The 14,261-nt window shown below is 38.6% G+C and overlaps 1 protein-coding gene across 3 annotated transcripts in view; it reads left to right on the top strand.

Annotated features, from left to right (window-relative positions):
* The window catches only part of LOC118019694 (protein argonaute-3-like), a 127,582-nt gene that overhangs the window by 87,634 nt on the left and 25,687 nt on the right, over positions 1 to 14,261 (top strand). For all 3 annotated transcript variants that reach the window (XM_035019108.1, XM_035019111.1, XM_035019109.1), the window contains 3 exons: positions 430 to 552; positions 886 to 1,019; positions 4,018 to 4,202. In XM_035019108.1, the coding sequence (XP_034874999.1) occupies positions 430 to 552; positions 886 to 1,019; positions 4,018 to 4,202 (442 nt within the window). The remainder of the gene's footprint in view (positions 1 to 429; positions 553 to 885; positions 1,020 to 4,017; positions 4,203 to 14,261) is intronic.

Genomic DNA, 14,261 nt, shown 5'->3' with positions numbered 1-14,261 from the left:
AATATCTGCTGTCAAACTCTATGTAAAATAAACTTTAATAATACATGTCTGGATTTTCTAATTAGAAGTTCTTAACATTTTTTAAGTCAGAAATTTATTTCTCCTGTAATCTCTAGGCCACCCTCTCCTAAATGCATTAGGTTTAATCATATAAAATTGGCATCTTCACAGATTGTAAATAGTTGAAATTTCTTATTATTCAACCTAATACATTTAAATTTCTGTAAATTACTAGAAGGTTCACAGACTTCCTACGGTCCATTCATGATCTGTCAACCCAGGTTAAGATTCCCTGTCCTGTAGTTAGGGCATCATTGACTAGATCCAAAACATGGTGGACACAGTGAAGAAGAGAAAATGGAGGTTTCTGACGAATGAGGCAGGGGCTTGGAAGGAATTCTGAAAGTAACTATGAATTTTTTCTGTTAGGTAAGAAGTGCAAATTATGAAACAGATCCATTTGTTCAGGAGTTTCAATTTAAAGTTCGGGATGAAATGGCCCACGTAACCGGACGTGTACTTCCAGCTCCCATGCTGCAGTATGGAGGACGGGTAAAACCTCTCGGTGGCGTTTTCATTACAGACATACAGTTTCTGTTTACAGAGCGAAGGGCATCCTAGCTAAGTCTGAGTTTTGGAAAGTGGTTTTTTTTTGCTCCAACAATACTTTTTGGTTTCAAGGTATCTTTGCTTGAGTTTAGAATTTTCGGTTTGTATGATAAAAAATACAAGTAATATTGATTTAGAGCTGTGTATTACATGTAGATTATCAGATATTTATCAGTTCAGCAGTTTGAAATGTTTTTCTTTTCAACTCAGTGAAATAACTTGTATGTTAAGTGTTTCTTCTTTCTTGCCTTCTTTCTCTTTCTCCCTTTTCTGTAGAATCGGACAGTAGCAACACCAAGCCATGGAGTATGGGACATGCGGGGGAAGCAGTTTCACACAGGAGTGGAGATAAAGATGTGGGCCATCGCTTGCTTCGCCACGCAGAGGCAGTGCAGAGAAGAGATACTGAAGTAAGGCGCACCACTAGTTCAGTTCGGGGGACTTCCTGGGTTCCAGCTCTAAACTACTCAGCTAATGTTGCCTCAGTATGGGATATATTTAATCACTGAGCCTCTGAAAATGTTTCTTCTCAAAAGTTTGAGGGAGATTTCTGAACTTGTTAGTCAAGTCATTGACTCGTTCTTCTAGGCACCCTAACAGTCTAGCTTATGTGGTATAGGAGCATCGTTGGCTCTTGATGGCAAACAGGTTAGGTTTAATTCCTAGCCTTGCCAATTCCTAGCTTTTATTACCATGAATAATTTATGTGATTTCATTATGCCTCAGTTTTCACCTTTTTAGAGATGACAGTACCTACCTCTTGGGTGAGCATTAAAGAAGGTCCTTACTTCTCAATTGAGCTCCGTGAAAGAGTGACTTAACTCTTCATTTTCACTTCTTTACTTCCAAAAATTTGGCCTCCATCTCCACCACTTTCCCTGTTCCCCAGATTCTTTACCTCAGCGTGTAAGTGCTCAATAATCTTCTGTTCAAATTTAAAACAAAAAAAATCTGTTAATTTTCTCATTTTACCTAACTTATTTCAGGCTTCTAGACTTCTGTTTTCTCACCCTCCTTGAAATCCTAGTGCTCTGCTGAAACTAGCTTCTGGAAATCTCTAACGTCTTTGTGCTTATCAATTCTAATGGTCTTTCCTTAGCCATTATTTTTCTCAAAATTTGTGCAGCATTAAATACAGTTGACTACCTTCTTAACATTCTCTCCATTCTTGCCTTCCTGGTTCCTTTTTATCACTTTGGCTTCTCTTCTCTATCTCCTCTCCTTGAGACCCTCAAGTCTTTGAGACTTTGGCAATCTCAAAGGCTTCTGCTCTCATTCCTGTTCAGCAGCTGGGCTGTCATGAAAGAGTACCACCTCCACTTGTGACTACCCCCCCCCCAAAATTTTTAGGCTTCTCTTAACAGAGAATAACAATAAAAATCAGTAGGACATTGAAAATCTTTCACCTGCCTCTTAATTAAGCCCCTTCTCTATTTTCCCATATTCTGGACAAAGAAACTGAAGCACTGTGTTCGCTCTATCTCTCTGGCATTTTTTTTCTTTCTCTTTCCAGTCATGCTGCTCATTACTGAAAATGCCTCCTTCCTATCCCTACTTCTCTAAATAATACCCAATCTTCTGTGATTTGTGATGCTGGAAATAATCTGTCTTAACTCTAAACATACTGGTTTATCAGTATCTTCTCTATTTGCTCTTGTCACTTTCTGCATAAAATACAGTTGTACTGTGATTATTTATGTAAATTGACTCCCCCAAAATCTAATTTGCTTAAGAAAATGATTATTGTCGGGCGCCTGGGTGGCTCAGTTGGTTAAGCGACTGCCTTCGGCTCAGGTCATGGTCCCGGAGTCCTGGGATCAAGTCCCGCATCGGGCTCCCGGCTCGGCGGGGAGCCTGCTTCTCCCTCTGACCCTATCCCCTCTCATGCTGTTTCTCTCTCTCTCTCTCTCAAATAAATAAATAAATAAAATCTTTAAAAAAAAAAAAGAAAAGAAAATGATTATTGTCTAATTTAATTCTCCACTAATAGATCCTAGAAAGTATGCCCATTATGAATAGTTCTTGAAAGATACAGAGGCCAATTTACCAACCAAGCCAATTCAGAATTTGCCCTACCTTCTTCATATGAGAAATAAAAAACTTTTTCTATTTAATTCTGTTCACTTTTTTTTATTAGCTCCAAATTTCTAAATGTGTATCTTAAGGTTCACTTAATATACATTTTGCTCCAAAGTTTTTATCCCCCTGCTTTCAAGTAAAATGTCATAAGGACAGTTTCCTACAATGCTATGATCATCTTACTTAACCTCCAGAGGCCAAAGAAAATATCTCAATTGTTTTTCAAGCTTAGAGTTATTTTCATTTTACATTTGTTATTTATGGCTTGATAGGACTCTCATACTCTTTCGGCTTGTGGTTCTTGTTCAGGCTGACTGAAAATACCCAACTTCATACTTCTTGAATTAAACACTAATAAGGAAAAGGAGAAGGGAATTCCTATAAACTTCAGCTCTGAGGGAATGAGTATTTTTGAGCAAAGATAACTCAGATCCTTGACTTAGGACGTTATTTGTTTTAAAAACAAGTAAAGTGATTATTAAATCATGACATCATTACTCAATTATCTTAGGCTAAATGCAGAATTTTGTTTAAATATGGAATTATTAGTCTTTTGTTGCTTTTAGTGTGGCTAAAAGTACATTGAAGTGCTGCCTGCCTCATTTGTTTTTAAATGTGGTTTTCATATTTTTTTTTTAATCTTTTCTGAGAATATAATCTTTTCTGCCATCCTAGTTTCAGATACACATAATACTGTGGAAAGAAATTCTGGACTAGATCATACTTCTGACTCTACCATTTATCTAACCATTTGACATTGGTCAGATACTTAATGTCCCTGAAACCGTTTCCTGATCTGTAAAATGGGAATAATACCTCACTTACCACCTTCTTACGAATGTCATCATCATCAAATTAGAAAATGTACAGTAGATTAAATTTATGAAGCTCTTACCATGTCTTGGGCAGTGTTGCTAAGTTCATGTATTATGTCATTTAATATTGACACCAACCCTATAATGGAAGTAACCATCTTACAGATGAGAGAAACTGAAGAATTTGTCTACAGTTTCACAGCTACTAAGTAACAGAACTAGGATTGAAACCTGTTGTGCCAACTCTAGAACTGAACTCTTAATCACCATACTCTATTACGAATGCCCTTTGTAAACTACAGAATACCACATAATTATATAGCAGTGTTCCTAGCTTGCACAATAGATTACTAACCCACCACCACCTTTAATATCAGTAGTCTTGGTGACCTCTTCACATATGGAGCATACAAATCTTTGCTTTATTCTCCATTCACTTCTCAAACTTTCCATTCCACTTTGTAGGTGTGGATGACTAAACAAAGGATTTAGTTTTAGTGATTTCTCCTCCTAGGGGTTTCACGGACCAGCTGCGTAAGATTTCTAAAGATGCAGGGATGCCCATCCAGGGCCAGCCTTGCTTCTGCAAATACGCGCAGGGGGCAGACAGCGTGGAGCCCATGTTCCGGCATCTCAAGAACACCTACTCTGGGCTACAGCTCATTATTGTCATCCTGCCAGGAAAGACACCAGTGTATGGTAAGAATATCTTAAGATTGCATTTTTCCTCAAGTACTTGGTATTCCTTTTAAAATTTTGCTAAAACATATCCTAAAACTTTGAAACATTAAAACATATTTTAATAGCTACAGTATTTAAAACCATGTATGGTTACTTTAAAAAGACAAATCGGTAGAGCAAACTAGTGCAAAAGAGACGCTGTGAAAAGAATTTTAGGGGTGCCTGGGTGGCTCAGTCGTTAAGCATCTGCCTTCGGCTCAGGTCATGATCCCAGGGTCCTAGGATCGAGCCCCACATCGGGCTCCCTGCTCTGAGGGAGGCCTGCTTTTCCCTCTCCCACTCCCCCTGCTTGTGTTCCCTCTGTCACTGTGTTTCTCTCTGTCAAATAAATAAATAAAATCTTAAAAAAAAAAAAAAGAAAAAGAATTTTAGTAAAGGAGGCATCACAAAACAATGGTTAAAGAATGATTTCTTGGGCGCCTGGGTGGCTCAGATGGTTAAGCGTCTGCCTTCGGCTCAGGTCATGATCTCAGGGTCCTGGGATCGAGTCCCGCATCGGGCTTCCTGCTCCTTGGGAGCCTGCTTCTCCCTCTGCCTCTCTCTCTCTGTCTCTGTCTCTCATGAATAAATAAATAAAATCTTTAAAAAAAAAAAAAAAAGAATGATTTCTTTAAAATGGCATTAAGAGGCATGCCTGGGTGGCTCAGTCGGTTAAGCGTCTGCCTTCGGCTCAGTTCATGATCTCGGGTCCTGGGATTGAGCCCCACATCAGGCTCCCTGCTGAGCGGGGTGCCTGCTTCTCCCTCTCCCTCTGCTCCTCCCCCTGCTCGTGTTCTCCCTCACTATCTCTGTCTCTCTCTCTCTCAAATAAATAAAATATTTTTTTAAAGTTGCATTAAGGGGCACAGTCGTTAAGCGTCTGCCTTCAGCTCAGGTCATGATCCCAGGTGGGATCGAGCCCCGCATCAGGCTCCTCGTTCAGTGGGGAGCCTGCTTCTCACTCTCCCTCTGCTTGATGCTCGCCCTGCTTGTGCTCTCTCTTTCTCTCAAATAAATAAAAAATCTTTAAAAATAATAAATAAAAATAAAAAATAAAATAAAAATTGCATTAAGATAACTTGAATATCAATATAATATAGTGGTTAAAAGCACAGACTCCGGGGGCACCTGGAAGGCTCAGTCAGTTAAGCATCCAGCTCTTGATATGATCTCAGGGTCATGGGATCAAGCCACTTGTCAGGCTCTGCTCTCAGCAGGGAGTCTGCTTGAGATTCTCTCTCTCCCTCTCCCTCTGCCCTCCACCAGCTCTCACTCTTGCTCTCTCTCTCTCAAATAAATAAATAAATCTTTAAGGGTGGGGGCGGAGCACAGGCTCTGGAGTCAGACAATTCTGCATAAGACCCAGGTTCTGCCAGATATACTACCTATATGATCTAGCTGAATTACTTAACCACACTAGGCTTTAGTTTTCTCATCTTTGAAATTGGGATACTAAAAATAACTAACCTATACAGGGTAGTTGTAAGGATGAAATAAATTTACATATATAGGGGCGCCTGAGTGGCTCAGTCGTTAAGCGTCTGCCTTCGTCTCAGGCCATGATCCCGGGGTCCTGGGATCGAGCCCCGCATCGGGCTCCCTGCTCGGCGGGGAGCCTGCTTCTCCCTCTCCCTCTGCCTGCCGCTCCCCCTGCTTGTGCTCTCTCTCTCTCTGTGTCAGAGAAATAAATAAAATCGTAAAAAAAAAAAAATTTTTACATATATAAACAGGGTCTAGAATAGTACCTGTTATATAATGACTACTCAGCAAATGATAGCTATTATTTTTATAAACAAATTTAAATTTAGTGAGATTAATAAGTTAAACGTAAATCATTGAATTGTAGAAAAATACAAAGAAAGTATAATTTTCAGACTACTGAATGGAGTATAATCATTTAAGTTTAGAAATGATAGACTAGTTCACAAAAGACAATTGTTAGATTTACTGCATAAAAATTCAGTTTTCTGTATGTCACAAATATATAACTAAAATTAAAAGGAAACCAAATAAATAAATAAATGGAAACCAGTAGAATCTAAAAAATATTTGTTGCAAATGCAGACAACAAAGGGCTAGTTTATTATTAAAATACCTGTATAGATCTGTTACTGTGATTGAAGAAAAAATCCTCATGTCCTTTTAGATTAATGAGCAAAGAACATAAACCAGAATTTCTCAAGGAAAAATAAAACCAGTAAATATATAGAAAGTGCTGGTTTTCACTAATAGGTAAGGAAAACTACAAGTAAATAAAAGGAAAACTTTTATGTTACTAAATTAGCAGATGTATTTAAATATTATAATATTTAGCACTTGTGAGGATGCAGTGAATCTAGAATTTTAATATATTGCTGATGGCAATATACATTTTTTTAAATATTTTATTTATTGGACAGAGAGAGCACAAGCAGGGGGAGTGGCAGAGGGAGAGGGACAAGCGGGCTCCCTACTGAGCAGGGAGCCTGATGCGGGGCTCGAACCCGGGACCCTGGGATCATGACCTGAGCCGAAGGCAGACACTTAACCAACTGAGCCACCCAGGCACCCCAATAAAATTTTTTTTTTAAGATTTTATTTATTTGAGAGAGAAGTGCACATGCGCACAAGCCAGGTGGGAGGACGGAGAAGGAGAGGAAATCTCAAGCAGACTCCACGCTGACTGCAGAGTCCAACATGGGGGCTCAATCTCATGACTGTGAGATCATGACCTGAGCCAAAATTAAGAGTCCCAGGTGCTTAACTGACTCAGCCACCCACACGCCTCAGCAGAATAAATTGCTAATATCATTTCTGTCAAAAGTATTATAATGTGTTTTTAGTTTGTGATTCAGTATTTTCAATTACAGAAAGGTGTTCAATGGAAAGAATTCAAAATGGAGAAAAATCTGTGTGTACAAATTGTCATAATGGCATCTGTGATATTAAACTATTAAGAACTGGTTTTAAACAATGAGTAATTTACAGTATATTGATGAAATAATATGCAATGATTATAAATGATAGCTATAAAATTCAAAAGATATTTTTAAAGCTGTGATAAAATACAGTTTTTAAACTGTATTTATTTTAAACTCAAAGTTTAAACTCAAAGAATTTATAAATCAGTAGGGAGAGAACAAACAACTCAACTGAAAAATAGACAAAGGACATAAAACAGGAAAACAAATGGTCAGTTATCTTATGAAAAGATGTTCAGGGGCACCTGGGTGGCCCAGTTGGTTAAGCGTCTGCCTTCAGCTCAGCACGGAGCCTGCTTCTCCCTATCTCTGTCTCTGTCTCTGTCTTTGTCTTTGTCTCTCTCTCTCTCTCAAATAAATAAATCTTTAAAAAAAGAAAAGATGCTCAGCCTCATTAGTCATTAAGGAAATATGAACTAGAATAAGTTGTTTTTTTGTTGTTGTTTTTTGTTTTTTTTAGAGAGAGAGACAGCACGCACGCATGCAGGGGTGAGGGGTAGAGGGAGAGAGGGAGAAAGAGAATCTTAAGCAGGCTCCATACCCAGACTCAGTCCCACAACCCTGAGATCATGACCTGAGCCGAAATCAAGAGTTTGATGCTTAACTGCCTGAGTCCCCAGACACTCCTTGAATAAGTTAGTTTTTACTAACAATCATAATACCCATTTTTGGCAAAAATATGAATAAATACAGACTCTCATATTCTGTTCATTAGAGTGAAAGCATAACCTCCAAACTGGTGTTCTTGCCTGCATTTCCTGTGCTTTGTCAGTCCACTCTCTGCACTGCTTCCAGAGTGATTTTTTTTAGTTAATCGATTTTTTTTTCTTTTTAAAGATTTTATTTATTTATTTGACAGAGAGAGAGACAGCGAGAGAGGGAACACAAGCAGGGGGAGTGGGAGAGGGAGAAGCAGGCTCCCCACCAAGCAGGGAGCCCAATGCGGGGCTCAATCCCAGGACCCTGGGATCATGACCTGAGCCAAAGGCAGACGCCCAACAACTGAGCCACCCAGGTGCCCCTCGATTTTATTTTTCAAAAGTTTTAGATTGGGGGGGCGCCTGGGTGGCTCAGATGGTTAAGCGTCTGCCTTCGGTTCAGGTCATGATCCGAGGGTCCTGGGATTGAGCCCTGTATGGGGTTCCGTGCCCAGCAGGGAGCCTGCTTCTCCCTTTCCCTGATGCTCCCCCTGCTTGTGCTCTCTCTCTCTGTCAAATAAAAAAATAAAATCTTAAAAAAAATAAAAATAAAAAATAAAATTTTAGATTTTCAGAAAAATTAAGGTGATTGCATAGAGAGTTCCTACATGCTTACCCCTTCCCCTGCAGTTTTCCATATTACTAACATCCTGTATTGTGTGGTACATTTAATGAACCAGTACTGATAAATTATTATTAATGTGTTGTCCACAGTATACATTAAGGTTCATTCTTTTGTCGGACAGGTCTATGGGTTTTGATAAATGTATAACATCATGTACATACAGTATCATGAAGAATAGTTTCACTGCTCTAAAAATCCCCTGTATTACACCTATTCATCCCTCCCTCCCTCTCCTCAAAACCCGGACAACCACTGGCCTTTTTATGTCTCTACAGTTTTGTCTTTTCTAAAATGTTGTATAGTTGGGAGTCATACAGTATGTACCCTTTTCTAATTGGCTTCTTTGACTTAGCAATATGCATTTAAGGTTCCTCCATGTCTTTTCGTGGCTTGATAAGTCATTTCTTTTTACTGCTAGATAATATTCCATTGTATGGATGTACCACAGTTTGTTATCTATTCCCTATTTTTACCTTGCTTCCAGTTTTTGGTTATTATGAAGACTGCTGCTATAAACATTCATGTGTAGGATTTTGGGTAGGCGTAAGTTTCCAACTGACTTTAGTAAATAAGTAGGAGCAGAAATGCTTTATGAAATGGTGAGACTGCCAAATTGTCTTCCAAAGTGGCTGTACCAGCACGCCTGGTTGGCTCAGTCAGAAGAGCATGAGACTCTTGATCTCCAGGTTGTGAGTTCAAGCCCCCCATGGGGTGTAGAGATTACTTAAATAATTAAACTTTTTAAAAAATGGCTGTACCATTTTGTATTCCCACCAGCAAAGAATGAGTGTTCCTGTTGTACTGCATCCTCTCCAATGTTTGGTATTATAAGTTTTTTAGATTTCAGCCATTCTGATAGGTGTATGGTATATCTTATTGTTGTTTTAATTTGCAATTCCTTAATGACACATAATGTTGAGCATCTTTTCATATGCTTATTTGCCATCTGTATTTCTTCTTTAGTGAAGTGCCTATTCCAGCCTTTTGCCCACTTTTACTTTGGGGGAGTTTTCTTATTTTTCAGGGTTTTTTTTAAGATTTTATTTATTTATTTGACAGAGAGAGACACAGCGATAGAGGGAACACAAGCAGGGGGAGTGGGAGAGGGAGAAGCAGGCTCTCCGCTGAGCAGGGAGCCTGATGTGGGACTCGATCCCAGGACCCGGGGACCATGACCTGAGCCGAAGGCAGACGCTTAATGACTGAACCACCCAGGTGCCCCTCTTATTTTTCAGTTTTAAGAGTTCTTTGCATATTTTGGTTTCAAGTTCTTTATCATGTATGTATTTTGCATGTATTTTCTCCCCGTCTGTGACCTGTCTTTTCATTCTCTTAACAGTTTCTGATGTTAATAAAGACCAAACATCTTTAATATTGATAAAGTCCAACTCATTAATTTTTTCTTTCACAGATCATGTTTTAGGGGTTATAATTAGAAACTCATTGCCAAATGCAAGGTCACCTGAGTTTTCTTCTGTATTACTTTCTAATTGTTTTATAGTTTTTGTGAAAGATGTAAGGTCTGTGTCTAGATTCATTTTTTTGCATGTGGCTGCTTTTTCTAGTACCATTTGTTGAAAGGCTGTCTTTCTCCATTAAATTGCCTTTGCTACTTTGTCAAAGGTTAACTAACTGCATTTGTGTGAGTCTATTTCTGGGTTCTTTATTTTGTTCAGTTGGTCTATATGTCTGTCAGTTTGCTCACTCTTGATTAATGTGGCTTTTTAGTAAGTCTTGACATCAGGTAGTGTCAGTTCTCTGACTTTGTTTTTCACTACTGTGATAGCTATTCTAGGTCTTTTGCCTCTCTGTGTAAACTTCGGAATCAGTTTGCAATATCCACAAAATAACTTGCTGAGATTTTTATTGGGATTACATTGAATCTATCAGTCAGGCTGGGGAAGAATTAACATCTTAACAATGTTAAGTATTCCTATGCTTGAAGATGGACTATCTGTTTAGAGCTTCTTTGATTTCTTTTATCAAAGTTTTCTAGTTTTGTATAGATCCTGTACACATTTTATACCTAAGTGAATCTTTTTTTTTTCTTTTGGTACTAATATAAATGGTACTCTTTTTCATTTTATTTTTATTTTTATTTTTTAAAGATTTTATTTATTTATTTGACAGAGAGAGACACAGTGAGAGAGGGAACACAAGCAGGGGGAGTGGGAGAGGGAGAAGCAGGTTTCCCACAGAGCAGGGAGCCCGATGCGGGGCTTGATCCCAGGACCCTGGGATCATGACCCAAACCAACGGCAGACGCCTAACGACTGAGTCATCCAGGCACCCCTGTGTTTTTCATTTTAAATTCCAGTTGTTCATTTTTGGTATTTAGGAAAGCACTTGACTTTTGTATATTTACTTTGTATCATGCAACCCTAGTAGTTCCATGTATCATGCACTTTTTTTTTTTTTTAAGATTTTATTTATTTGACAGAGAGAGAGTGAGAGAGGGAACCCAAGCAGGGGGAGTGTGAGAGGGAGAAGCAGGCCTTCTGCGGAGCAGAGAGCCCAACACAGGGCTCGATCCCAGGACCCTGGGATCATGACCTGAGCCAAAGGCAGACACCTAACAACTGAGCCACCCAGGCGCCCCTGTCATGCACTTTCTACTTCCAGGAGGCTTTTTTTTTTTTTTTTAAGATTTTATTTATTTATTAGAGAGAGTGAGAGAACGAGAGAGAGAGCACCAGCCCGACGTGGGGCTTGATCCCAGAACCCCGAGATCATGGCCTGAGCCAAAGGCAGACATGCCAGGAGGCTTTTTAAAAATTCTTTTGGGGGTGCCTGGGTGGCTCAGTTGATTAAGTGACTGCCTTCGGCTCAGGTCATGATCCTGGAGTCCCTGGATCGAGTCCCACATCGGGCTCCCTGCTCGGCAGGGAGTCTGCTCCCTCTCCCACTCCCCGTTTGTGTTCCCTCTCTCGCTGTGTCTTTCTCTGTCAAATAAATAAATAAAATCTTTAAAAAAATAAAAATTCTTTTGGGGGCGCCTGGGTGGCTCAGTCATTAAGCGTCTGCCTTCGGCTCAGGTCATGATCCCAGGGTCCTGGGATCGAGTCCCACGTCGGGCTCCCTGCTCGGCAAGAAGCCTGCTTCTCCCTCTCCCATTCCCCCTGCTTGTGTTCCTGCTCTCACTATCTCTCTCTCTGTCAAATAAATAAATAAAATCTTAAAAAAAAAAAAAAATTCTTTTGGATTTTTCTACCTAGACAGTCATGAACTCTGTGAACAGTTTTGTTTCTTCCTTCCCAGTCTGTATACTTTTATATCCTTTTCCTTTTGTTAGCTGCGAGTTAACAGTACAATGTTGAATAGCAGTGGTGAGAGGAAAGGAGACATCCTTGCATTCTTCCTGATTTTAAGGGGAAAGAATGTAGTTTCTCAATAGTATGAATGATGTTAGCTATAGGTTTTCTGTAATTTTTTTTTTACCGAGTTGGGGAAGATCCCCTTTAATCCTAGTTTGCTGAGAGTTTTTATCATGAATGCATGATGAAGTTTGTCAAATGCTTTCTCTGTATCTATTGTTATGATCATGATTTTTCTTAGTCTCTTAATGTGATCAATTGCATTAATTGATATTCACATGCTAAATCCCACTTGGTCATGGTGTATAATTACTATACATTCAATGTGCTAATATGTTGAGGATTTTTACATGTATGTTCATGAAGGATATCAACCTATAGTTTTCCTTTCTTGTAATGTCTATATCTGGTTTTGGTATTAGGGTAATGTTGGCCTCAAATAAGTTAGAAAATATTCCCTCTGCTTCTGTTTTCTAGAAGATATTATAGAGAATTTGGTATCATTTCTTATTTAAATGCTTGGGAGAATTCATCAGTGAAAACATCTGGGCCTGGTACTCTCTTTTTGGAAGGTTCTTAATTATTGATTAAATAATTATTGATTCAATAATTCAGTAAAAATGTAGGGCTTGAACTCATGACCCTGAGATCAAGATTCAGCCACCTAACCGACGGAGCCACTCAGGCACCCTGATTCAATTTCTTTAAAAAAAAAAAAAAGGCCCATTCAGATTTTCTGTTTCTTCTTTGTGAGTTTTGGTAGTGTCATTCAAGGAATTGTTCTACTTCATGTAAGTTATCAAATTTATGGGCCTATTGTTCATAATATTTTTTTTTAAAGATTTTATTTATTTGACAGAGAGAGACGCAGCAAGAGAGGGAACACAAGCAGGGGGGAGTGGGAGAGGGAGAATCAGGCCTCCTGTGGAGCAGAGAGCCCAATGCGGGGCTCGATCCCAGGACCCTGGGACCATGACCTGAGCTGAAGGCAGACGCTTAACGACTGAGCCACCCAGGCGCCCCCATAATATTCTTTTATTATCCTTTAAATGGCCATAGGACCAATAGTGATGACCTTTTTTTTATTTCTAATATTAATGATTCATGTCTTCTCTTTTTTTTTCTTTGGCTGGATGTTTATAAATTTCATTGATCTTTTCAAAGAACCAACTTTTTGGTTTCACTGATTATTGATTTCTTATTTTCAATTTCATTGACTTCTGCTCTGATTGTTAGTATTTCTTTCCTTTTGCTTGTTCCAGGTCTATATTTTTCTTTCTGTATTTCCCAAGGTAAAAACATGGATTAATAATTTTAGATCTTTCTTCTTGTCTAATATATTGAATTCAATACCATAATTTCCTTCTAAGCACTGCTTTCACTGCATCCCACAAAAAAAAAAAATTTTTTTTGTTTTCTTAATTAAGGAAGCTCTACACCCAACCTGGGGCTCAAACTCACGACCCTGAGATCAAGAGTCACATGCTCTACCAAGTCAGCCAGGCACCCTGCATCCTACAAAATTTTGATAAACTGTGTTCCATTTCCATTTAGTTCAAAATATTTTTAAATTTTTCAAGACTTCTTTGACCCAGGTGTTACACAGAATTATATTAATATATAAATATATTCTTTCTATTATTGATTTCTAGTTTAATTCCACTGTGGTCTGAGACCATATTTTGTATGATTTCTATTCTTTTCAATTTGTTAAGGTATGTTTTTGGACCAGAATGTGGTTTGTCTTGCCAAATATTCTGTGTAAGTTTGAGAAGAATGTGTGTTCTTGCTGTTATTGAATGAAGTATTTTATAAATGTCTTTTAGATTCAGTTAATTGATGGTGCTGCTCTAGTGAACTGTATCTACTTTTTTTTACAGCAGCTGCACCATTTTGCATTCCTACCAGTAATGTACAAAGGTTCCAGTTTTTCCACATCCTAGCAACATTTGTTACTTTCTTTTCTGGTTTTTTTTCTTTTCGATGATAACCATCCTAATGGGTGTGAAGTGGTATCTCATTGTGGTTTTGATTTGCGTTTCTTAGTGATGTGGAGCATCTTTTCTTGTGCCTATAAGTCATTTGTGATCTTCTTCAGAGACAATGTATATTTAGAGTCTCATACAGTACTAGCATGTATTAGGTGCACATTAAATATTTGTTGAATGAATGAATAAACCTTTTTGGAGGGCAGTTTTTCAGTATCTACAAAAATGTTAAATACATATATATACCTCTGACCCCTGAATTCTACTTATAGAAATTTATCCTGAAGCTATAGTTATATAACCAAACAAAAATAAATGTCAAGGATATTATTTATAGCATTGTTTGAAACAATGAAAAGCTGGGGGCACCTCGGTGGCTCAGTTCTTAAGCGTCTGCCTTCGGTTCAGGTCATGATCCCAGGGTCCTGGGATCAAGCCCCGCATTAGGCTCCC

This window comes from Mirounga leonina, unplaced genomic scaffold (assembly GCF_011800145.1).
Source record: "Mirounga leonina isolate KUSES-001 unplaced genomic scaffold, KU_Mleo_1.0 Mir_173, whole genome shotgun sequence".
In the NCBI taxonomy this organism is placed as follows: domain Eukaryota; kingdom Metazoa; phylum Chordata; class Mammalia; order Carnivora; family Phocidae; genus Mirounga; species Mirounga leonina.
This window is presented reverse-complemented; position numbering and strand designations above follow the sequence as displayed.